General features: G+C 36.8%; 2 protein-coding genes across 36 annotated transcripts in view; both read left to right on the forward strand.

Moving 5' to 3' along the window:
* Positions 1–24582, forward strand: part of LOC105431312 (putative RNA methyltransferase CG11342) — a 238840-nt gene extending 214258 nt beyond the window's left edge. For 2 of the 32 annotated variants that reach the window (XM_089075702.1, XM_089075682.1), the window contains 2 exons: positions 22177–22410; positions 23196–24582. In XM_089075702.1, the coding sequence (XP_088931828.1) occupies positions 22198–22410; positions 23196–23744 (762 nt within the window). In that variant the 5' untranslated portion in view covers positions 22177–22197 and the 3' untranslated portion in view covers positions 23745–24582. Of the gene's footprint in view, positions 1–39; positions 1869–16805; positions 16826–17703; positions 17740–17839; positions 18044–20583; positions 20603–21111; positions 21130–22176; positions 22411–23195 lie in introns of those variants that run through there. The other 30 variants (XM_089075684.1, XM_089075686.1, XM_089075688.1 and 27 more) reach the window with 30 other exon arrangements.
* A 588-nt stretch (positions 24583–25170) lies between these two features.
* On the forward strand, positions 25171–26947 carry LOC105431315 (BPTF-associated chromatin complex component 1). 4 transcript variants are annotated; one of them, XM_011645425.3, is made up of 4 exons: positions 25341–25548; positions 25769–25860; positions 26321–26419; positions 26492–26947. In XM_011645425.3, the coding sequence occupies exons 1-4, from the start codon at positions 25531–25533 to the stop codon at positions 26781–26783; spliced, it is 501 nt and encodes a 166-aa protein (XP_011643727.1). In that variant the 5' UTR covers positions 25341–25530; the 3' UTR covers positions 26784–26947. The 4 variants fall into 4 exon arrangements, with proteins under 4 accessions (XP_011643728.1, XP_011643727.1, XP_088931834.1 ...); XM_089075706.1 differs by lacking the exon at positions 25341–25548 and adding an exon at positions 25604–25671; XM_011645426.3 differs by lacking the exon at positions 26321–26419 and having other exon boundaries at positions 25171–25548.
* Positions 26948–27342: the final 395 nt, after the last annotated feature.

Consider the following 27342-nt stretch of genomic DNA (forward strand, 5'->3'; position numbering starts at 1 on the left):
CCAGTAGTGGGGGGGCGAGTGCGCGCGTTCGGCTAACATCGGCCGCCCCGGCAGTTCCGGCGTGACCGCGCGTGGTGTTCGTCTTTTTCCGCCATCGGTCCGCCATCTAACCTAACCTTACTCGATTATCGAACGACGCCGCGTGAGATATTCGCGGTGTTTCTATCTCTTTCTCTCTTTAATTCAATTGATCGTACGGATGATAATCAAAATTTGATCGCAGGACACGGTGCGTACGTAGATAGATTTCAATGCGCCACTAAGCGATTTTCCGTTTTTCTTTTTTTTTTGTCTTAATTACTAGGAATCACGAAGCGCGCCATTTATTTTCAGTTCACTGTACAGTTTTAATTATTGCAGTAAGCTTAATCTTGACCTTTAGAAATCTTAGGGCTTCTTTCATCATCTTCGATCAACTTAATTGACCGATTAAGTGTCAATTATGACTAGTATATTCATAATCTATTTTTATTTTTAACTGTCTCAAATAATGATTAGTTTATGAGATCTTAAGTGTACTTAGGACAATTTTAAATATAAAAATCGAGTATGAATACCGGCCTATTGATCTATTCTACATTTGCTTACATTTTGCTTGCTTGTGACAAATGCGATGCGGTCAATTCCAATGAAATAATCGACTGATTTAAGTTAATCGAAGTTGATGAAAGAGACCCTTATCCATTTCCATCAATGTAAATTAACTTAGATCTTGGTTAAATTCACTTTTTATTTTTATATAATTCTATGAATTTTCGCGAATATAAAGGATAAATTGAACCGAGATTAATCCATATCGATGAAAATGGGGGTTAATCGTAGTAAATTAAACTGCCAATTCATAACAATATCTGTTCACGACACAAAATTATGTGTCATACGTCGAGTTAAACATGACTATCAGCATCACGGGAAGGACAACAATGAATTCGAATTATCGATTTAACATATCATTTTTAAGAAAAATATATTCAAAATGCTTAATTTACATTAATCTTAATAAACGCAAATTAAAACACTTTAGATCGCCTTCACTTTGGTACAGCAAATTTAAAATTTTAAATCTCGCTTAAATCAAAATAATGTTAATGCAACCGCGCCTTTAAAGACATTCATAACATACGTCATTAATTTTATTTAGAAACCGTCGAATATTTGAAGTGGTAGCGATGATGATTCTATTTCTTTGCGATGTAACATTCGCGATTAATTCGATTCGATAAATAACTAAAATATCTTTCGAAAAAAATTGAGAGAGAGTCACCGGAAATAACACGGCGGAATGTTTTTGGATACTCGACGACGACATTCTCATCCCGAATTCGGTAACCTTCCCGGAGGTCAATGATATGATGGGAAAAGCACGTTCGCATTGAATCGCCGGAAATACGAGCGGTATTACATCATAATGCGCTACCGCATACGGTGTCACGTGTTACGATTGCGCGCGCGGACGGCCGTTCCCTTTGTCAGTCGGCTAAAATCGAGATAGCCGATTATCCGAGTAGAAATCCGTGTGGTGGATCTAATAATACATCGGAGTGACTTATCGCTATCTTATCGCCATCTCTCTCCGAGAAGGTAAACACCAGTGAAATTCTGCGGGGAAATGATTCGAGCGGTTGGAGGCATCCGATCGCGAGAGCCGCTACTGGCCGTTTCGATGTGTTGTGTACGTGGATTTTGACTCGCGACACGCATATGTGTGTGTGTGTGTGTGTGTATGTGTGTGTGTGTGTTAAGGCTTATCAATCGAGTGCCGTAACGTGTACATTTACAGCGAATTCGGTTGCCCGCGCAGGCTTTCTCCTCGCCGGTACGCCCGATCGAGTCGCTTATGCGTGAAGATATCTAAGCGAAAGTGCAAGGTAAGTCGAACTTTGATAAATCCAATATGTATATTACATATATATAAATGTATATTCGCCGATAAAAATACGATTAACGTTGGTTCATATTTGATCAACTGTGTATATTTTTATAATTGTTACTTACGTTACAAAGTATCATGTCATATTTTGTAATCATAGGATTTCATAATTATTAACAAACTTTGTGCATTAGCGTAGAGAAGTGCGAGCAGAGAAATTTGTTGTAGAAGTGAATGAGGCTTTATCCTCCTAAATAGTTGCTGGCAAATCCCTGAGAATTATACTTTTCTTTTTAAATTTTTAAAATAAACGTAATAATTTCTACAACATCGTATGTAAGGAAAGAATTTTCGAGAATTTGCAAGTGATTCCATAAAAAAAGTCGTTTTTCAATTAACATCGAAAAAACGGTCTTTCATAAATTATTTAGAAAAATTAAGTTAAAATACATAAATGACTAACAAATAGTGCGATATGTCTTGTATCTAATCAATGTCAATCAAAGACAAAGACAGAATTTATATCTGAACCATTTGTCAAATTTGACAAGAAAGTCTGTGACATTTGGTCAAAAATAACCAGGCATTCTTATAAAAATGATTGTGTGATTTGGTTAGCAGTTTTAAATTTTCTTGCATATATAGTTAAATGTTTGTCAAATTCTATGTACGACAGACACGATTTTCCAACAGATACGAAAAACAGCGATAATATAATATTTTAACCGTAACATTTAGAATTTCAACTGGAAAGCTTTTCAGCGAAATATTTTTTTGTAATATATATTCTTTTAATTTTATCTACATCTATTGATATATTCGAAATTACAACGACGACGCGAAGCCGGATTCGATAGATTTCATTGGAATATTTACTGGGGGGGATTTTTGACGATGAAAAGAAGATAAAGATCGCGAGATTTCAGATGCGGAGGGCATGTTGAAAATGCACGTATGCATCCTCCAAAGAGGCGAGATCTATCGAGAGACTCGTCCGAGGCGACAACGCGCCCTTGACCTACCTTAACGTTTCTCGTTGCGCGCGGGAGGCACGCTTCAAACAATTGCGCGTATAAGGGCATGCAATTTCGCCCACGTGTGACCGTGATGGCTCTCCCACACTGTAAAAAAAAAAAAATATATATATATATATATATATATATATATATATGTATATAAAATATGTATATAAAATCGTGCAACAAATATAAAAATTGCATGATTTACGACGAAAATGCGTGCACTTTCGTGAAGTGCTCTTTGCATTTGTTATTTACGCAATTCTTATACTTTTTTCGTAAGACATGTATTCAAATCTTCAAATATCGAGCGAAATATCTTCAAATTACGAAACTGTCAGCGTTTATTTCACGCTGATTAGAACAGCGAAAATGAAGTCCTCTCCACGAAGCGAGCCGCAAGTGGAAAAGAGAGAAAAGTAAGGTGTTACAAAATAAATTTTCACACCGGTTATACGTGTCAACGACGTGCGCCGGGGAAGTAAAGCTTCTCTTATGAAACGTGTATAGTGAAACAAAATTGCGACACAAGTTCTAAATCCAAAGAATCTCCAGGACATCCAAATCTATACCTTAAAACTATTGCTATTGATATTAATACCCGTGTGTATGCGTTGAATCATCAATATACACACGCATGCAGAAATCAACTCTGAATGTCGCAAACGTGTGTGCGGCTGTGCGGATCTCGTACATACATGCGAGAGAGAGAGAGAGAGAGAGGGGGGGGGAGGGGAGACAGAAAGAGAAGATAAGGCCACGATTGCGTGGCGCTTGGATCACACTCGAGTCAGGTCAGACCTTCGTTTCCAAACGTATCTCGCGCATTCCGGCCGCCGGATGTTGATCAATCCGGGGGCCACCTCTTTTTTCTTTTTTTTTTTTTTTCCATCCCGAGTACACTATTCCGCTTATGTGGGCGCTGCGCGGCCCATCATCAGATGGCGAGATGATGAGCGCGGAGCAGGCGCGATAAAGCACGAAGAGGAGGAGGATTATGGCGATCGATTTACGTCCCGTAAATTCTACGCGCCGCGTGGCTTGTCGCAACGCGATGGCTGTTTTACAGAGACAAAGAGAGAAAGGGAGGGAGGGAGGGAGGGCGCGAGATCCGGAAAGTCCGCGCGCGTTATCGTCGCGGCCGCCGCGTTTCGAAAGCGCGGACACCATCGAGAAATCCCATCGTTATCGCGAAATATTTGCAAATACGATTAACAAAAATGCGCACGAATAGTTCGAAGATATATACCGTTTGAAATAATGCGGCACATTCAGTCGAGATATTTCCGCTCGTATCCAGATCCACTCGGGGGGAAATTTATCTCGCGACATTTTTACTTTCGATCTCAGTTACGTCGTTGATCGACGCAGACGAGGGGAACGTCTTTGCTGTTTATTTATAATTTTCCAAGTTGATACGCTGAGGAAGGAAAATATTAGTTAAATATAATCGGTAAATGGCTGAATAAGTGGCATTAAGTTAACATTGTAAAAACCAAATCTCTTCTATATAATAAAATTAAATATAATAAAAATTTTAAATATAATAAAAAATAATAAATTCTGTTCTATTCATAATCACTGAAGCGCCGCACCGCTTAATTTTCCATCAGCTTTTCGAGTATGAATAAAAATTATGCATGCTATTCTTTCCATCAAACCGTCTCCGTACGACAATCGGTCGAAAGTTATCGATTATGGTAAAAAGATCGGTGACTTAATTTACGATCGGCTGATAATACGCGGCGATAATGTTTTTAATCCGATTTGAGAAACGATACTGACCTGCGATAATAAAAAAACAAAGGTTAAGGAAATTGAATTTCTATTGTCTTCGACGAGGGGGAAAATCTTTACATAAAAGTCCACGTGTATATGACAACAGTCTGCCTTGGCACGACGTCGTCCCACGTTCGGAGCGCGGCCGAAATTATCATCAGACAACAATTCGCAAAACTGGTTCTGCTTTTTCCTTCGCGAACGATGACGACATCCGCGGTATCCTTTACCCAGCACTTTTTAATAAAAGATTTTTAAATATTTCGCGAACTTTAAATCTTTCGAGCTGCTTGGTGTCATTCGGACGGATATTTCGTCATGCGATACGCGATTAACTTGGCGGTTGCGAACGTTGCGTTGACGGTTCATTGATTAGCGCCTTGTATTATCGGATGAAATATTTATTCGGAAACAAAATTTGCTCTTGGTAAACAACCACGCAATTAATGCACGTTTTTTTCTTTTTTCTTTTTCTGTGCATGTGTGTGTGTGTGTGAGTGTGTGTATGATCGAATATGTATCTGCGAATTTATTTCTTCACGATTTGCGAGACTGCGATGGTTGGACTGCGGTCTCGAAAGTATTTTTAAATTTATATGAGATATTTGCTCATTCTTTTCAACGAAAGTTTATTAAAGCATCGTTTCATTAGCACTCTTTTGATCAACTAGCAACTAGCCGTTAAGAGATAATGCTTTCGGAATATGTTTAAACAACTTAATTTCAAATCCCTTCGAGATAAAAAGATTAATGAATTGATGATTAATGGATATATACTATCAGGATAATCTTTATGATTATTAATTATGTTTTCGAGTGTCCAGGCAATATCTGGCGAGCCACAGGTCCTGAATTGCCTTCTCGATATAGACCTCGATCACCAATCGAAGTGGCCGTGTTATAAGATTTGATGATTCATTCCTTTGTCAACTTTCTTTGTTTCGTATGTTGAATTATAAGATATCGAAAAATAAGTAAGAATTATCGTACTTTTTGTTTGGTTGGTTGATTTTATATATTGACGTCTATATATTGATTTCGTCATTTATCGTTAAAGAATCCGCTTGAAAATTTTGATTTAACATGCAATGTGACCGGTTTGAAACTCAATATTGCAGCTCTTGCTTACGTAGATAGCATTGCTATATAAGTCGCTCGTCATGCCACTAAAAAAAAATTTCGGTAATGAGCGAATGACGAGCCAGCGGATATTATTATCGCTATCATGCGCATGCAACACTTTGATTTTCCAAACGATTCAGTTAATAGTTATTTACGCTTCGTGACTATGAGATAAGTTAGTCATCGAGAAATATACGGAATCCTGCTGATTAGAAAACAATGGAGGTGATCGGTAAAGGAATGTGGAGACTTCCTTTCGCCTATCTCGTATGTGTTATGCCATTGTTATGCGCTGAATATTTGTTGTTAATCTTTGATTCCTCTAATTGTAGACGACAGACATTGAATCGTCAAGACACAAATTTAATAATTTTTTTTTGAGGACTCGTAAGAGCATAATTTTCAAACAAAAAGATGTTAAAGAAAAGAAAAAAATGTATTTCTTTCTATTTTACAAAAAAGATATATTGTTATTATAAAAAAAAAATTAACTTTTCCGCTTTTCCAATTTTTCCAATTTTCTACTTTCCAATCTTTGATTAAATTGATTAAAACTAACATAATTCTCGAGAACGTGTAATTGTAAAAGATTAGTTAACACTTCAGCAAATTTATTTTTCCGGAGCTTGCTTTAAAGAGCCTTGAGCCTTGAGATTTATTAAATATTCAATTCCGCCTTGTGCCTGATAAAAATACTCGTGATTTTATAATAAAAGATATAAATAAAATGGATATAAAATGTCTGTGCGTGTGTTAATGAAACATTTCAAAGGCACAAACTATTTTTACTTGAGTTATTGGACTGACGAAATGGAATTGATGCGTCATGGTCTTTCAACAAAATTTGCTTTCATTATTGTAAATGATTAAATATAGATAATCGTATATTTTATCGATTCCGTAATTTTAGAACTTATTCCCTAGAGAGTCTTCTCATTTCGTTTTTAATTGTTTTTAATAGAGAAAAAAGGAAGGCACAGATTAATGTGACTAAAGAAAGAATCAAAGGTTATTCTTTCAAAAGAGATTGAAATTTAATCAATTTGAACAAAGTTTACTAAATTGCAGATTAATTTTCTTTCTTTTGATTGGTTAAATTCCAATCTAATCTCAATTATTATCTGTAATAATCTGATAGGTAATCTTTACATCATCTCATGTAAACAAGATGTAAAATATGACGAAACGACGTCGATGACGAAATGTCATGTGACATTATTAATGTAAATGAGAAATTTTGCTGTTTGATTGCGAAATGTCAGTCGAGAATTATTTATCTATCTATGCACACAATTGCAAGAAAAAATCATTTCGTTCACCTTAGAAATGAAAGGAGGTTACGCGATAAACTCGATTATTTCGACGTAACGTGCAATGACACACATAACAATAGACACAGCGAATAAGACAATAATAATTCTCGCAATTTCGAGCCACATGTGTTCTAAATACATGTACAACAACTCAACTGTAACTTTACAATTTTACGGTTTTTCTCGCAATAACGCAATTATTAGTTCTTAGCATCTCTAATGACGAATACGAATATATTTCATTTTCTAATAATTTTATTGTTAGGAAATTGTTATATCGACCTACTTACTTAGCAGCAAATCGGATATCCCGTTTCGCCTCGTTTCGCCGTTTGCTGCACGTCACTTTAAAATACACAGAGACACGCGAAACGCGGGGGCCTGTTGTAATCTCGTCGTTTAGTCAGAGAAAGATGATCAGTCGCGGTGACTTGAGCTTTTCCGCGCAAGCACCGCCTTTTGTGAATCGCACGTGCACCGTCGCGTCACGCCGTCTTCACAATATATTGCACGACTTAATGTAACTTTCCATTATAGTACAGTCCAGTGACTCCGCGATGTGCAATAAACAGTCAACAGGGGGAATGCAATCGCGCAAAATTGTCCCATTTCACCGTTGCCGCTCGCACTCGAAACTATCGTTTCGCCAAGAAACCGGATGTCGATAATCATAGGCGATTATTACTCATCGTTTCTTGTGTACAGTTTAACAGGTCGTTTAGCCGATTCTTCGAAGCCAAGGAATTATTATTATTATATATAGCGTTTTAAGCAATGTTCCCTCCCTTGCGGAATGATCGATCGACATTTAATGTGAAAATCATGATTATTATTATTTTTCTTTCTATTACATCGGTCTTCATCAAGCAAGTGCAAGTGCTCTTGGTTTTAAAAAATTAGATTTAATTTAATATAGTTAATTAAACAAAAATAAAATGGTTTTAATTTAACAATGAATATTTATTTATAAAAAGTGTAATTTATTATATTCTATGCGTATCTAAAAAAAATTATTTTTTTAGTTATATATTTTAATATATTACATGTATAATGTCTTAAAGAGAGAAAGAGAAAGAAGGACAGAAGTACTCGACTATCTATTTCAACATTATTTTGACATTTCTTATCATTTCTTGAAAGTATAATACTTTTAGCTGTAATAGAAAATTAAATTGTTCAAACATCTTAATAATAGCTGAAGTGTTTTTAAAATGCAATAATTTGATATTTGCGAGGAAAAATTATACATATTCTTTAATTAAGTAATTTCTGTTATCGTAATTTCTTTCGTTCGTGTTATTATTAAATGCAAAAACTGCACATATATACTTCGCTTCTTTACATAATTCTAAAACACTTGTTCAGTATTTATCTTTTCCAATTTCCAACAATTGCGTCTTTCTCCTCGAAATTTTTGTCCACTCGAAAAAATGGACTCGGAAACTGAAAATGAACTATTGCGAACGTGTGACGTTTATATAACACATTCTCTTTGATCCTTTGTCGTGATGAAAATTAAAAGTTTCGCGTGACGAATGTATAAAGTTAAGTCAAAGATTTCTTGCGACCGTGATGCGATTTTGGATTTTCACGCGATTCCGTGGGGGATTTATACCGTATATTGGGAATTAGAGGCAACAGAGACAGCGTGTACGACCGGGGACTGTTATCTGCCCCCGATGTGGAGGTTCCTTGCGTCGCCGCAAACAGGAACCGGAAATGCGGAAGTCGCGGCCCACCGCGGCACAAAGTTACGCGCTACTTCCTCCGATAGAGAAGCCTTCTATCTTCGCTTGCGGGAAGAAGGCTCAAGAAACCGAGGATTCTCCATCATTTTTCTTTCGCGACGTGGAATTTCGCGTCGATTAATTTCATCGTTGGATAGTCGTTGATTCGTCTCTCCAAAGGTGCGGGGCGTATAAGTGGATCGTACGAGACGATTGAGCTTAAGCAAATTTTTTGATTAGCGTCCGATAATCCGTGAGATAACTTGAATTAATACTCGACAGTTTTTACCGAGGAGGAAAAACGTGTGTAAAAAAAGTCGTTTTGTCAAGTTTGTAAATATTGATTTTTAATTTACAAAACGGGCACTCCATTGGAGTTGACCTAGTTTGAGAGTATTCTATTTAAGATGTATAGATTATTATATCGTACATTTGTATTTTTGATTTTAAATCTTTTGACATCGACATATGTATGCCTTTATAAAAAAGTCATATCTCCTAAATATCGAGTTACAACACGACTTCATTCTAAAAATGTTCGTTTGAACTTCAATCAAAAATTATTACAATCAATATTATAAAATAATAATATTCATCGAACCCCCATAAATTTTTAAGAATAACTAAACTAGATATGTTTCTCTTTAAGAATAATTAAACTAGATATATTTTTCTTTTTGAAAAGAATCGTGCAAGAGTTAAAATAAATCTGTACATCCTTTCTCTTTCTCTCCCTCCCCCCTCCCTTCCTCTTTTTTCTCTGTCTGTACGTTTTGTAAAAAGTAACGAAAGCACACGTTATAATCGTCGAGATCTCAAGATCTCGAGCCTCCATTGTGGCCTCCGTTGAAGTACGGCGACGTGGAGATTGCGAAATCCGACAATGAAGGCAACGTTCATTCACCGTGATACCCGCGAGTTTTCTTGCGAAGGACACATCGATATAGCGAATCGACCTTCACGGGAGCCCTGTCCTCCATAGAGTACGTTGATTTCGTTCAACATGTTGAATATCAGCTAAGGTCCCACGGATTTGTCCAGTAAAAATTGCAAGAATATTGTGGAAATGTGTGCTGCGTATGATTATATACAAAAAAATTTATTTTGTAAATGTCACAAAAGGAATAGAAGGATATTATTACTATCAATTAGTAACAAACAATAATGGACTCTCCAAAATTCATAGATATAAATAGGAAGGTCATATAAGAGTCGAGAAGCACGATACTGGTTGTGCTAAATAAATTTCTTATAAATAAATTGCCAAATATAAAATATATGATTATTAGCGATGATATCACTCGTTTTTATCACTCGGTTTTGTAATCGAGATAAACGGCGTATTTCGTTAATCTCTGAGTCGTCTTGATTATAAGAATTTCATTACTTTTTTTCGTCTACGTTTTGAAATCGTTTTTATTATTTAATCATTTCGATCCATTGAAAATGGATCGAATATGAACCGGAACATCTAGAATTTATTTCATGTTTTATATATATATATATATATATATATATCTCATGTTCATAATCATTTTGACAATTTATTTATATAAAATTTATTTAAGACAACTAAATACAACTGTGCCTGATTTTTATATGTCCTCCTGTTTATATTTATATTAATTACATACATGAAAAATGTGAAAATATCGTTTCTTCAAAATATTTCATCTAGTGTTGAAATCTCGATCTTTTTTTGTTCTAAAAAATTCTTAAAACATTTCCGTATCATCTATAACGACGTAGAAAACTTTCTCCGTGAAATGTCAATTCTCTTTTGAAACATAACTGCGTTTTGGGGGGGAAAAAAAAAAAAAAACACGTAATTTTGTTTGAAAGTTAGACTTTTCGGATTAGACGTTTCTCCAGCCATAAAATCTCGCGTGTGTGGATGTAATTCGCTGATACGCCGAATGCGCGAGCGTTACGCGAATATGAACTCATATAATGGAATTCTGGCGGGTTTATGTAAAAATCCAAGCTCGACGCCAGCTCGGCATTTTGCGTTGTACACCTTGTACAATTGAGCCGGATTTCTCGTTCTCGTGCGACGAATAATGAGCTAGTCTTGCATGGAACGCGCGTCGCATGCGATTTGCGAAACACAAATCGCATGCGGCGCGAAGCTGCCTGCCTACACATTGCGTTTTGCAGGAATACTGGTTCGAAGTCCAGGACGAGGAACCGACGAAAAATTCTAAAACCGGTTCGCCGGCTGTTCCGTTTTGCGTTCTCGCATGCCTCGAGATGGAGAAGAGGAGAGAAAGAGAGAGAGAGAGAGAAAGAGGGGGGGGGGAGGGAGAATTAACGTAGAGGCGTCCGTTCGTCCTGCGAATCGAGACGATCTTGAGGAAGTTGCCAGCGAGAGAGGATGTTATGGATCCTCCTACGCAGTGCGCACGGAAACGACATAATGAAGGGAAATGTTGTAGAAGGGAGATAAACGAGCTGCGGAGGAGACCGCAGACTTGACGCGTTTGTTAAGCATGTTCTGAAAACTGAAAATAGCGTCCCACGTTCACAGAACGTCATGTGAAATGAAAAAGTGGATGGGCGACATTGCGATATTAATTCCAATGCTTGTCCAGCGATGTTATTGAAGAATTTCATTTATTTTAATTATTTATTACTTTTATAATTGACAATAAGATCTTTCGTGAAATTAATTTAAAGAACTGAACCAAAAACATTTGAAACGATTTTCGGAACGATATATCAATAATGTAAACGATACCTTTCATTTAGATTATTGATATAAAAATCTGTTTAAATTGTGTCACGCGATATATATTTCCGTTGGCATCATCGTTATCGTTATATTTACTTATTACGCAAAAGCGTCGCCGCCCTGCCTCTTTTTTTTTTTTTTTAATGGGAAAAATATCCTCTGCGCGATTGCAGTAAAAGAAATTCGGTGGAAATGACAAAAAAAAATTTCTTCGGATTTCTCGTCCGTTGTTATTCTCTCTTGAGAGCATTCTTTCACGTCCGGCCTACGCAGCTGTTTGGCGAAAATAACATGAGGAAACGTGGGCATTACATTTGTATGTACGACGCTACAGGATGTGCATATCCTTTTCCAGATCTTGCTCGTGAAAAAGTTTCCTACCTGACCGTGTGGCGACCCGTTGCGACCCAGCGGGCCATTATTGCAGACAAATACTCCGGCCGACTAATTCCGAGGAGGAATAGCACACAAAGCGATAAAAAGTAAACTGTTGGCGCAGGAAATGCGGTTAATAAGGCAGGAAAGGCTCGTGAAAAGATGGTTCATTTTCTCTGCGGTTACAATGTCTAATTCTTTCATTCTCACGAAAGTCACAAATCCTCGGCAATATTATAATTTGGGAGGGGGGGGGGAAGGGGGGGAAACGATACCGAAATGAACGTGAAATGCGGACGATGAAGCGGGATGTGAATAAAAGGGAAAAGGACGAAGGGCGATAAATTCCATTTATCTCGCTTTCGCTTTAAAACATTGGACATTTTTTATATTTGCGAAAATCGCGTGGCTGAAAACCAGAGATGAGAGATCGATTTTGCGATGAATTTGCGTGAAAAAGTGCACGACGGTAATTAATTAATGTGCGGGTGTGAGCGCCCGAGGTATTTGACGAACGTCAAGTCTGCATTCTCTGAAGTTGAAACAGTGAAAGGCGAAGAATGTGTATCGAATACGTAATTATTTACACGCGAATTAAGTTTCCCTCTATGATTGAGACTATGATCGACCAGCGGTATAAATAACTAAATTTAACTAAATGCAAATCACGAGCCGAGCAACGCGATACGAAACCTCGTTATTACAAAGTACATAGATAACGCGCGTGTTATGACAATATTGCAGTCCTAGAAATAAATTATGTATGTATATGATTTTGTAATGATTTTATGCTAAAGATCTTGTTTTGCTCCGCTGCGCTGCGCGAAGTGGCACGTTTCTTTCATTCAGAAGAATTTATTTTCACTCTCGATAACACCGCGAAAATCGCGTCTCTCTCTCTCTCTCTCTCTCTATCGCATTATTTATTTGGAAGCTAGTTCGGAGCAGGATTCGTTTTTCCTTATTGCAAATTAATTTTGCAGGAATTTCTGTCGTTCTCGAAACCACATCTCTCGTCGGAGGTCGTACTGTTTTGTGATTATGTCTCTTTACGAAGAAGAGACTGAAGGCTCGATGACTACGGTATTCCGGAGAATGACTGATGACGCAGCTGCGCGCGATGATCTTAGCGCGACGTCGTGATTTCCAATTTGAAAAATGGGATGACGTGTCGAAACGAGTATGACGTATACCTTTGTGATATCAGATGGATCATGGTGCGCGTAGGTGCGATAAGATTCGCGTGGAGAAGTGCGAATGCCGACCGTCACGCATCGATACATTTATGTTTTACGTGAACGGACGCACGTATCATACACGTGTATATATATATATATATATATATATATATATATATATATATATATATATATAATGTGTGTGTGTGCACAATACGTGGTGCGATTGCATCAGAGCGCACAAGTCACTCCAAAAAATAAGGCGCTGATCTGTCATGTGCGCAACGCGTTATCCACAAAAATATTTTTTTAAAAACAAGGCAATATCTCCTATAAATTCGTACCATGTTTGTGTGATTGTTTCTTATTAATGATTTCCTTATCTATTTTTAACTTAATAATTTTTATCGCTCTTCCTCCACCGTTACATGCCTCATGAGCATTCATAAGACCGTTAGAGCCAATATTGGACCAATCAATGTTCGATTTGCAATCAGTTTTTAGAGTTATTACATATAAATTATAAATTTAGCTAATCGTTATAACGTTTATAGAAATCAATCAGCATTAAGTCTAAATTTAATTTTAACGAAAGTTCTATTAAAGGTGGAGATCAAGGTAAGGATGATAGAAACGGGCACGTAGACGCATCCGTTTCTGTTTGTTTTTTTTTTTTTCTCGTAATTATCAACCGAATAGGAAAATATAGAAGTTAATTTGAGTCTCTTGCATCTATTATTTTCTGGCACCACGTCTCGTCTCTTGCATTGTTTTTAGACCCTTTTCTCTGCTGACGCAAATTTTTCTGACGTATTATATATACTGGATCATTTGCATGGCAAAGCGCGAAGGTACTCTCATTCTTGCGTCATCTTTCACGCACGTGTCCGTGCGGGCGAAGTAACGAGAGCTGCCGTAATGTAACGCAACCGTTTGCGCTAGCGCGCAACGCTCACGCGTGTTACACTAGCGGATATGCAGCCTAAAGCCCTGGAAAGTAATGGTGCAATAGTCGTTCTTTAGGAAGCATCGCGACATCCCCATATTTATTTCACCGAACAGATAAATGGACGTTTTTAAGAAAAAAAAAATCAAGGATCCTAATCACCATATAAATTGATTGTAACTGCGATTTTACAGAGAGACGAGAGGTTTTCGGATATTTCGCGCATTGACGTAAATGCTTAAATTATGCTAGGCGATGTAAATGACTCTGTTGCAACAACATATATTTCCATATATTTCGCGAGCGTTTTTGCTTATTTGCGAATCGCGGATATGCCTCGTATATCTCTTGTTTAAGTTGATTGATTTGCGCGGTCAGGTCAGCCGATTGCTAATAATTCATGATTTCTTTGAATTTTCAAGGATCAATCAACAGTTGACGGGGTAAAGATTTTGCTCGCGGAAATATTTCTAACAGTTTTCATCCGATTGGTGATTGATTCGACTGAGATATCGCGAATTAGGGCTAACTAACCTTCAGGAATATTAATAGCCATCACACACAAACACACACAAAAAGCTACGTCCATTAGTTTCAACTTTCAATAATGTTTTTCCTTCAAAGCTTTCCCTCATTGACGTAGAGTTCATTTGAAATTTATCCGCTAAGAGATACTTGAGAGAATATTTAAAAATTAAGGCGTTGCGATAAGTAGATTTCCAGTTGACTTTCCGTTAAAGTGCGATATAACATTCTGATTTGTCATATGACATGTCCGATGACATCAGAAACGAGGACATTCCTGCGATAATCTATGCTCTAATAAAAAGTACGTAATCTACAGAAATCCAGGTTAAGATCTCGAATAAACTCTTATACGCTTTTGATATCCCAATCAAAACTGATTACGCGCATAAAAAAATTGTCGCCATTGAAATATCAAATATCATATGACAAAAAAATATGGAAGTGTACCTGTTCTCCGAGAGGTGTTCCGTAAAGGGCGTGTATCATTAATTTTTAAATTGAGCGTGAAAAAGAGGATGTGTTATAGGGAAGAAATATTGAGTCCAATCCAATGCGGAAAGGAGCCACGTCTCAATCTTATCGGTTCGAATCAATTTTCGATTTTCATTCACATTTTCGAAGGCTTTGCCGAACGTTTCGTGTAACGCGATAAATTTCTTGATTGAAACGCCGGCAGATATGAAGTATCGAACTTGACATCGTTCGAGGTTTTTCCTCGGCTGCAACGCGCGCATAATCATAAATCTCTGTCGCGACGCTTATCCTTGCTTGGATGACCTAGTTGCGCGCTTAAATCCCTCCAAGCTGAACGTGTGTTCGAGGATTTATCGAGAGCAATCGAAGGCCGACGAGCGAATCTCGCCGATCTGCCTTCGATCGATGTAACGTAACTCGTTAGCGCGATCAGCGCCTGGAAAATCAATTCTAGAAACATTTTTTTCGCTGCGAGAACAATGCCTCCTACTTATCTTCAATATATCATCGATGCGAAGTGATAACAGAACCGTGCGAGAGATCGCTATATAATTTTCGCAATCTAGTCTCTAAAGGCTTCAGGGTCGTCAAATATTTTTATCTCGATAATAAGGATAAATTCTTAAGCATACAAACGTAAAAGCACGACGTGTGATTTGTGCAAATAAAGTGCGTCACGCCGTACTAATCCCTTGAGAAAATTTTCCAATTTTCACTTCGAACGAATAAAAACAATTTCTCGATAATATTCCCCATATTTAACGAAGCGTTTACGTTGTTACGATTCTATATATATATATATATACGATAATTTGCGAGCATTGGGTACTTATGTTATAAGTCGACTTTTTAATTTTAGAGATAATAACGAGATATCGATTTAACATTTCACACCGCCGTCGTTGTTCTCGAGAGCGCACAGATCTGTTTGCTCTTTCAGAAAAGCATCGGTAATCATAATCGTGGAACAAATTACAACTTCGAAACCTTGAATCTCAAGTGTCGACTACGATGCCATCGGTGTACGACGCTTTTATCACGGCGGCGAAGAATTGCGTCGAATTACGGAGGAAGAGATAAGCGCTGAAATGTGCAGAAGCGTTCTCGCACGTTCTCCGATAAAAGCGCGAACGGTGAACAACGACGACGTTGGTTTCGGCGACGTGGGTTTAAAACCGGATTGATGGCTGACAGCGAGAGCGACGAAAATAGTGGAAGCGGCTGAGCAAACGGATTTCGACGATAGCGCGATGAATCGGAATTCTTAAGTCCGCATCCCGGAAATTGCGTCATTGCGCTATACGATCCGCTTCCGGTACCGCACGTTGCCGCAACGTTCGCACAAACAAATTCCAGAGAGATATCCAAAACGTTTCTAGGCGGTCGTAACCAGCCGTTTATTTTAACTTAATTGCTTCCTACGATTAAATTATTTTAATTAACATTAAACGTTAAATATTAATTAACTATATTTCACTTTTTTTTTTTTTTTTTTTTTGTAAAATGTCTCTCGCAAATTTTGAAAAACATACCTAAACATTTCTAGGCATTTCTTATAAGTAGTTTTTAACAATTACTTTTCACAATTGAATTACATTAAATATTAAATTTTAAATATTAATTAGCTATGTTTTGTTTTTGTCTCTCGCAAATCTTGAAAGATATGTGACACTACGCAGCCGTGAAAAATCGGCTCGTTAAAACTGCACAACAGGTGCACGATAAATCGTCGATTGAATCGTCAAAAAAAATCTGAAGAGGCCGTAAGTTCTTTAAAGTATGATATTCGATAGAATTTAAAATGTTAATGACTAAGCTGACATTGCGAAATTTTATTACGTAAAACGATAAACGCTATACTCCCGACGTTTTCGGTGAAGTGTAAACAGGAAGACAGATAATACACGTCATGTCTTTGTGTGGTGCAACATTTGAGAGATAAGTGGCTTTGCAAAAATGCAGCGCTTATCTTTTACACTCCCTTGTAATTCGAACTATTAATCGACGACTACGAATTACAAAGGAAACGAGGAAATATTACGAATGGCAGTATATTCATCATACGATCTTGCGTACAATGGAGGAAATTTTAGGAAACAGGAATAAATATTAATTTTTGGAAATGAAAATTCCATATCTTATATTTACTTGAATTCTGTGCGTTACGTTCAATCTTTAATCCGAATTTTTATTTTCAAAATTTAATATTTATTCCTAATATATTTTCCTCATTTTGCGTAGGGTCTAACAAAGAATCAGGGAAAGTTGGGAATTTTTTTAGAAATAACTCGTTACTGTTATTCGAAGATATTAAAATACTCAACATTTAAATAAAAAAGATTGTGGTTTGCATTATATTCAAAAATACAGCCAAATTTACATTTTTTTCTATCACATACTTTTCACATACTTTTTCATTTACAAACAAGATGATATTTATAAAATCTGTTTTTGGTTGGTTGGTTTAATGATAAACTATTCTTAAAATAGTCTTAAATATAATAACTATGAATGTCAATCGAAAATTGAACATTGAATATATAAAAATTATGTCATAGATTCAAAATATAAAAAGTAATGGTAAAAAACTGTTAAATTCATTACTGTTATTGAAAAAAATGTAATTATGTTATCGTTACAGTTAAGAAAGGGTAACGCCAGTTTATTATCTAAAAAAGTAAGTACGTCATTTCCAAACTCTGAAAACGAACTTTGGAAAGAATCTTTAGATGTTTACGTTCTCCAAAATTTTGTTTTGTAAACATCTTTTCCTCCAGCTCTCCGACAATATTTTCGAGGACCGTTTCGATCGCAGGAGTCAGATTGAAGAAAGGCACAGCTTCGCTCGGTCAGATTGAAGAAAGGCACAGCTTCGCTCGGTCTAGGATTAAGTCGTTGCCGCGGTTAATTTCACGAATACGGCTTCACCGCATTGGGAAATTGAGAGACGCACGTGACAGCGATCGGCTCTCCTTTTCGAGGTAATCCCGGTATTTTTCGAAGTAACGACCGCACATCCCCGATCTCTCTCTCTCTCTCTCTCTCTCGATTTGTACACGATGTACGCCTTTGTCGCCGGATTTCTCCGCGAGATCTCTCGGCACTGATTTGTTTGTCACATCCGACGCGGAACACGAAAATCCGGAAAAAGCGGATTTACTGTGAATGGGGTGTGGAAAAAGCGACCGAGTGAATACGCCGGATGCGCGCGGAACGGATCGCTTTACAGCCAACTTCCGGGGTTATAGCTTACTTTACCTGCTTTGGAGGAAACGGGCCCTCTGTCTGGCATTACGATTTCGATGAGAAAGAAGAGACTGGGGTAAAAAGGGCCACGCAGCTGCCTCCTTTCGTGTAGCATTGATTGACCGGTTTTCACCGCTCGGTCAGGCGCCATGCTGCACCCTTCTTTTACCCTTTTGCATTTTTTTTATGTGAGAAATGAACGTAGGACTACCAACTTTGTCGAATGTGTTATCGAAAAACTATAATTAGTATATTTGATGTTTAATGAACCTGTCAACTGAAACACTAGGAAAAAAAAATTTCGTTGCCTTCAGCAAAATTGTTTAGTAGAAATATTCTTTAACAGCAATTCAATGTTTTTTGTTTTATATAACAGAAAATTTAGTTGTTTTTGCAAAATACATTTCTCTATTTTAAATAAAATTTCATATATAGTGAAGCTATTATTTTCGTAAATGTGAATTTATAAATAATTGGGTACACCATATGATAAAACTGTTGATATAAAAAAAAGATAAAGAAAAATTCATTTTGTTAACATCTTTTGATTGTTATGACAAAATTAATAGTAATAGGAATAAAATGTAAATAACAAAAAAATACTTATTTGTTATTATAAAAAAATAATAGTTTATACTGACTAAATGGTTCGGTATATTTATCGAACAAAACTACAAAATTGAATTTTAATCAAATTACTGTGTCGTTTTAATAAAATTTTGGTTCACAGAACAAAACATTTTTCCTAGTGAAAAGTAGCGAGATTTTTCTGTCATTTGCATTGATACGAAACTGAATTTTTCTTCATTGAAAAAAATACAACTTGTGTATCTGCTCGTTTTCATGTTTAATTACAAGTAGTGTAGATTCGAGAATTTTTTGAGAATTTCGAAGAGGTTAGTCTCGGAAAGTGATAGTGATGAAAGCGCCGATCACAATGACTTAAAAAGAAATTTATACTTTATATTTTTGCGAGATAGGTCATTTGGTGATCTTTATGCGTGATCATTGCTCAAGACGATTATGCTCGTTACGACAGAGAATGTCCTTAGGCGTTCCCTTTCGAGATCGAAAACCATGTTAATTTCAGGTGACTAATCGCGATCGCGTCACTTATACGTGACGACACACACACACACACACACACACACACACACACACACACACACACACACACACACACACACACACACACGTGAGTTCATTGTCCCGTATCGTAAGACGATTTACCACAAAATGCCTCACGTTTCGAAAGAACGCACACGGGTTAGCATTCATCTCGGTATATGCTCAGCGATTAGCAATGCAAATTTATTTTACATTATAATATACCAGGAATTCTTATCATCATTCGAGATGATAATATCTCTTATATAAATTTTACTGCGTTAATTTTTTAAATTTCCAATCTCCATTATTTCTCAGCAAGTGGCAGTAGCAATTAAGGGCTTTAACTTGAGTCTCTGTGCGGTAATTAAAAGAAATTGTCATTACTCTCGTTTCTTTCTGCAAGGCAAACGAGACCAATCAACGCCAATGCTGCTGACACAATTTACGCGCAGAGATGCATTCTCCGACAGGTCACAATATTTGTTGCAATCGGCGATAGAGACAGTCATTATCCCGCGCGCAAGAAATGCCGGCGTTCAAATCGCCATACAAGTCCGGAATTACTCGGCTAATTACCGGTCGGTCTGTAATCGGTCATGCTAATTAGGCAAAAGCGTCCCTCTCCGCCGCACAACTGACTAACAACGATTACGACTAACGTTACGACGGAAAACGATTACGCAAGAACGTGCAATTTCTGCGCGACTCGGAGGGCGTCGTCCAAGCCGCGAGTTCTCACGGTATTGAAAAAACACACGAGTAGCTCTCGAAACCCATTCGCCCCCCTCCCCCCCCCCCCCCCGTGATTTGACAGCAAAGATATTGCCGGGGTTCGCGCGGGGGCAACGCAATTATTACGAGCGGCGTAACAATAACGGTCGCACGCGCGTTTACAACGTGCCCTCACGATCCGATTTGGCAATCCGCCGCGGGAGGATTTGGCAATGAGAAATCGCAACGAGAAATCGAAGGCCTACTGCCCACTGCCTCACCGGATGTTCATTGTTCGCCAAACCTTCGGCGAAACCGAAGGGTGCCATCTTTATTCTCCATGTGACTCCACACAAAAGCATTTTTCCAAAAGCTGACCAACAAATCTGAACGAATTTGCCCTTGTTCTCCTAGGGCGGCTTGCAAATACCGTAAATAGGATCAAGGATAAGTGACAGGAAGATGACAATAAAGTAAGGGCTAAGAATTTCAGCATTTTTTTTTTTTTTTAAATAACGTTGACGAAACAATCCCCGTAATTTATTTTAAGTAAATTACCGTAAGTAAGTAAGACTTACGCGTTTCATTGGCCTTGGCATATAAAACTTGTCGCGGCGCAAAAAAAAACGTTCAATTATCTACAATTATTTAACATTATGTTTGTAATTACAATGTTTATTTCTATAGGAGCTTTCTTAAAGCTTCCGACTTTTAATAATGAGTATTTATGAGTATATATGAGTAAAAATTTTGATTGCTTTTCGATATCTTGCTTCATTTGGCTGGGCGAAAATTTCTTCAACGAACATTTCTACGACTGGCAATGACAATTCTTTTCCCGTTGCCTTTTAATCGCCGACCGTGTGTTTCGTCGTGTTTATTCACAGCGAAAATAATTTATCGATAATTTTTCACGCTCCAACGTCACTGGCGATCGAAGGCTATCGATTATTTGGGTCGCGGACACTAACGAATCAACCGCTCGATCCTTCCGCTCTTGGTAGGTCCCCCTGACCTTCTCTTGCGGCCACTATTCTCATCTCTGTCTTTCTCTCTCTCTCTCTCTCTCTCTCTTTTTTTTCTCTAATACTCTTTCCGCTTGTTAGTGCCGTCATTGTGTTTCTCACCATCGTCTATATATACTATTGCAATATCATACGCAACATTGTATACTACACCTTGTCACATACCAAATTGAGAAATATAACTAAGTTGAGTAATATATTTTATATCCCATTAATTCAATTTTCGAAATCACAGATTTGTCTTAAAAAGAATTCCTATTGCAAAAAGTGGAACAATCTCCGACATGGTAGTTATTTATTTTTTAGTAATGAAAAATATATCGTAATATTATTTTATACAACGTTGACGTCAAAATTGATTTTCTTCAATAATATTACTATTTGTACTGTTATATTCGTAATCGTTTATAACAACTCATTGGTCTTTTTTATATCAAATAAGTGTATTTGTAACGTACATATATACACTGAGAAAAATGTTTAGTACGAATGACAAACATTTTTATTAAAACATTAAAACTATTTATTAATATATGACTAATTTAATCATTGTTATCGCACCGATATTAATTTATTGAATTTATTAAACACACACGCAAAAAATGCACAAAACACACTAAACAAAAATGCACTTAACGAAAATATTTTACAAAAAAAAAACACACAATCATATAACACATATACTACAACGTTACATTTAACAAAAATATTCTCTATCTATAATAGATTATTTTGAAATTATAAAAAAAATTTATTTTGTAATTATAATAAACCCAATTTTATATTATTATTTACAAAATGTAAGTAACCAAATAAACTTGTGTGTTATTAAATAAAAGAATTTACCAAATTTTCCTTATCTATGATAATAAAAAAAAATATATATTTTGCTATTTTTGCTAAACAAAATTGTCTAATGAAAATCGGTTACTTATGGATATGAATTCTCTTTTTTTTTTTTGTTACCATTAGTATAACTTTTTTCTCAGTGTATAACATTCCATTTCCGTTCACGTTTTCAGATTTTTCCAAAAAGTAACAGGATGGGCGATAGCGACGATACTGGCGAGTGTGATGAGAAGAGCGAGGAGAAAACGGATCCGGGCGCTATCAGGCACGGGAACTTCATGAATTATTACCAATTCCATCCTGCGGAAGAGCGCGTGCGGCAACTTCCGCGTGGCGTGTGGCAGCGGCGGCCGGTCGCTCATCCGGCCCGGAAATACGCGGGTCTAGACGTCGGCTGTAACGCCGGGGTAAGGGCGGCGGCGGCGGCGGCGGCGGCGGCGGCACCAGCTGTCGAGGACTTATGGGCCAGAGCCGAAACGGGACAACTCCGGCGGCCTTCGTGATCCGAAACTACAAACGAGAGCGTCTAATTTTGGTCAGGTTTTCCCCTTTCGGCTTTTCGTCTGTGTCATGGACATCCGCTTCCGGAATTTGTATCCTTTGTCCTTGTTAGAAATTTCCTGTACGCGCTCGTCTCCCCCTGCCGTCTCCCTCTTTTTCCCCATTGAAACCAGAACGCTTTCCTAATTATACGAAATGTCTGTACAACTGTGTCTCATGTGTTTTCTTTTAGATCTGCGGATCCCTTGGATAATTCGAAGCGAAATTCTTATTAAGAAAGCACAACTAACTTACTAATTTGATTATTCAATTGGTACTTTGAGAGAGTTCAAATTCGAGGATGTAGATTAGTTGTTTTGACAAGTTTAGTTATATAATTGTACAATTTTTTTGATACATACTTAAATGTTAACAATTTCTGTGTGTCTCTCCATTTTTATCTTAAACGAATTTTTCACACTTTAAAATTAAATATTTAAATTTACATGACAGTCAAAAAACATATATATATATATATAAATATAAAATACGTTTCTTGACTGAAAGATTTATTTCATTTAAAATAAAAATTAAAATTAAACGATTGTTTATTAAATGAAATTGATTTTATATTTCAAAGAATACGCTAAAAGAATCTAAATCTTCCGAATCTTATTGATTTTTTCGATCGACTGTATGACGTGTTTTCCAGGATCTGACATACATTTTGCGCGACTTCCTCGAGGAGACCATGTCGCAAAATCAACCCGAGATCTCCTTAATCGGCATAGATCTCGATCCGATTCTGATCGAGAGAGCGCGCGAACGTAATCCGCGCCCGGATTGCGTGACCTTCGAGTGCTTGGACTTTTTATCCGAGGACTGTGGCGAGATTCTGAGGGGATATCTGGCGCGGATGAATAAAACGCGATTCGACGTGGCATTCTGTTTCTCGATCACCATGTGGATCCATTTGAATCACGGCGATGACGGTCTAGAGGCGTTCCTGCGTCGAGTCTGCGAGCTCGCGGAGATGATCGTCGTCGAGCCGCAGCCCTGGAGGTGTTACAGAAACGCGTCGAGGAGGCTGCGAAGAGCGAAATCGGAGGACTTTCCGTTGTTGAAGGAACTCAAATACACCGGCGATCCGAGCAAGCACATAGAGAACATTTTGACGAGGCTGTGCGACTTTCGCAGAGTTACCGTTACTGCGGGCAACGATTGGGGACGTATGCTCTTGATTTACGAGAGGAAGTCGTGATGTGATAGATGAATACACGATCGTGCATTTGTTTGGCACTACGAATACATTTTAACTCACCTCGACCATCAGGTCGTATCCATCAGATAATGCGGCGACTTTAATCGGCAACATATGCCCAGCATCCGCCTAGCGAGTCCTCCTTTCACGAAAGAGCGGTTTTGAGTGACCTAAAAATTTTAACAGATACAAATCTGAAGCTAATTTTGTTAGACAATATAATTATACAATACGTTTAAATTGTTTGATAGAAATATCAAAAATTTTGTACAGTATCATACAGCCATACTTAAGCGTAATAATTTTTGTAAGAAAAAGAAAATTATTTTCAGACTCTATGAAGCTGAAGAAGTCTGGATCTTATTGTATTAATTCAGTCTTTTCCACGACACTAACTACATTAATATGCGAAATCAACTACAACTGTGTATGAAATATGAATATTGCGTTTAAATATTTATATATATATCATAATGTATGTATATGCAGATATCATCATTAGCATAGAGATAATAGATAAATCTTTGCTCATTCAACGTAGATAACGAATGGAATTATATAATACATAACGTAATTATTCAAATTACAACGGATGAATGTTTTATTTATGTGCACTCGTGTCGAATTCTTGATTTATCTTTATTATTTCAAATATTATTATTTCAAAGATAATAATCGGACAGCTTTCGAAAGATCTTTTAGCATAAACCTTTGGAACGTTTCGTAAATAAAAATTTTTCCTGTAATTCTTGCTTTTAAATCATCCCAATAAGCAGAGATAAATGATTAATTTCACAAGCAACAAGATAATAAATGTAAACAACAAAACTCACAGTTACTCACAGTGTTCTGTTGTCGCGTCCGATGTCTCTCAAACCTGCTTCTTCTCTTTCTGTTGCAACTCCTCTTTGCAGCTTCCTTCGTTGTATTGATATAACTTAACTCTTGCGAAAACATGGGTTAACTACGGATCGCACAACATTTCCTATGGAAATCTCAACGATAACTCACGCAAAATTCCGTGAAATGCAAGAAATATTGTTGATACATCGCGATTTTTTTATTAATTTCAGAAATGTTAGGTCGAATTGAATGTTTAAAAATTACAGTTCGAATCGTAGAAATGAATTGATTATTAATAATTCAATTCTTTCGAATTGAAGATATGTTCATATAACTCGAACTTAAATTTAAATTCACTTCAAATTTGAAAGTTTGAAACTTATTACAGTTTCAAACCTAAATTTAAGAAAAAAAGGATTCGTAAAAAATTATTCTTTTATTTCTATATACATTTTGCAGTTTCACTAGTTCGCTCTTCTTTACCATCTGAATCGCGTAAATTTTGAACGAATTAATAATAGATCATTCGCCGCTAAGGAACCTGAATGTCCGAGATATTCGAAATTGCTGTTCTTAAATTAAGTTTAACTTGATTAAAATTTAAACTTTGATTTAAACGCTATATAATGACTTTCGAAATTTCGGATTTGAAAACATTTTCAATAAGCTCAAGCTGTTTGAACATATCTTCAGTCTGAATGTTCCGAATTGTTTGATGTTTGATTTTTAGATTTGATTTGTGAATTGTTTGATTTAAGTCAAATAATTGGAATCTAAAAATTATCTGCGACAGATATATTATCGATTACTCGTTTATCGCCTCTATAGAAATTTGCATCCTCGACATTCAAAATGGTAGCGAAAGTGGGCGAATGTCGTCGCTCGTATCATAACCTTCATAACGGACGTGGTTGAGAATAACAATAACAGCAACAAACTAATAATGAATTCTGCGAGCAAGGTGAGTACAAAAGTCAAAACAAATTTATATACTTATATCTTGCGTTTGTAATTGTTTCGTAAATCTCGTGTGATGTCGCGGTCTGAGAAAAGTGCTGTCTTGGTTAGAAAAGAGGTTAAAAAAGTAAGAGTTAATGACAAATAAAAATGTTCGCTAATTAATTAAAGTTCATGAATGTATATATAACTATATGCATAATTGAAGCACTATTCGCTTTTAGGTCGGCGAGATCTTCGCCGCAGCCGGAGTGGCTTTCAACAAGCTGGGTGAACTGACGATGCAACTGCATCCTACATCTGATTCTCTAGCAGGGTAAGTTGAGGTATACAAATATTGTAAGATCCATAAAATGTGTGGTCTGATTGGTAAGAGATTAAACAGTTTTAACAATATATGGAAAGTATGAATCAGTCGATGATAAAGCCACTTTTGAAAGATTTACAATTTTATCGTGATTGTTGTAACGATATTTGTATAAGATGATTCTCCGATGGTACATACATGCATTATATTTGAAGACAACGCGAGACAAAAGGCAGAGATTCAACAACAAATCTGCGAAGAGTAAAAAAAGATTTTGTGACGACTAATGGTAATTGGTTCTCAATATGATAAAAATTTATAAATTGTAATGTAACTTAGTCGTCACAAAGTAGCTTCTCTCGTGTTCCCGACAAGTTTGCAGTGTATACCGCTGGAGTATCACCTTGCAGTATGATCATAGCAGGCCCCATACTCTTTTTCATAATTTTCTGTCCCCCTCGATGCGTAGTAAATGGGCTGACGAGGATATTGAGATGCTCCGTCAGTCGGTCAGGGTCTTCAGTGAAGAATTGAGCAGAATAAGCGAGCACATCAAGAGTCGGACGGTGTAAGTTTACAGTGACTGCCATCAAGGCAGTCGGTCCGAATCTCATACCGAACGTACTGCTCTCTTTTCCAGCTCTCAGATCAGAACCACTTTGAAAAAGAAGGCGTTTGAGGAAGCGGGAATGACTGTCAGGCAGCAACAGATTCTACCTCAGCAGGCACAACCATCTGCATTAGTTCAACAACAACCAGTTGCAAAGCAACAGTCGACATCAGGAAATCAGGGTCTGATGGGAAAATCTGCGGAAGTCACGCTGAATATGTTAAACGCGCCTGAGACAGAAGTAGACGTTGAGGGACTTCCCGAGGAATGTCAAGTAAAGCTCGAATTTGAAGAAGGCGCTACCGAAGAAGTCACTGGTTAAATTAATTCATTTGTTCATAAGTAAATAGCTAAAGACCTGGTGATACCATCTTCATTTCCTTATCATCTAATTGTTCATTAAACATTCGAATTTTAACTAGTTTTAAGCATCAGACTCATTAAGCTCATAAGTTACCTTTTTGCAATAAATGTATGAAAATTTAATTTTGTACTATTTTACGAAATTAACAATTGACTTTAAGTTTTCTGTGTCGATGGATTTACAATTAGGAACACAAATTAGGAACGCAATTTATGACTAAATTCAATTTTAATGTAAAGATGAAAAATTCTCGAAAAATAACCGATTATAAAAGTATAATAATGCCTCTCATGTTTTGAGTTATGTAATTGCTCTATATTATATATTCTTTATTTAAAATAGATATATTATCAGAGAAGAGAAAGAAAAAGATGAAAAAATATACAAATTTAACTGCAAAGGATATCAATTATTTGATAATAGATTATTCTGTAAGGAATTTTTAATCGATATCATCAAATCAATTATTAGAAAAGATATAGATCTGACTTTAGCTAGGTATGTCGCAAGCTCATTA

This window comes from Pogonomyrmex barbatus, unplaced genomic scaffold (genome assembly GCF_055798465.1).
Source record: "Pogonomyrmex barbatus isolate J1 unplaced genomic scaffold, ASM5579846v1 scaffold19, whole genome shotgun sequence".
Taxonomy (NCBI): domain Eukaryota; kingdom Metazoa; phylum Arthropoda; class Insecta; order Hymenoptera; family Formicidae; genus Pogonomyrmex; species Pogonomyrmex barbatus.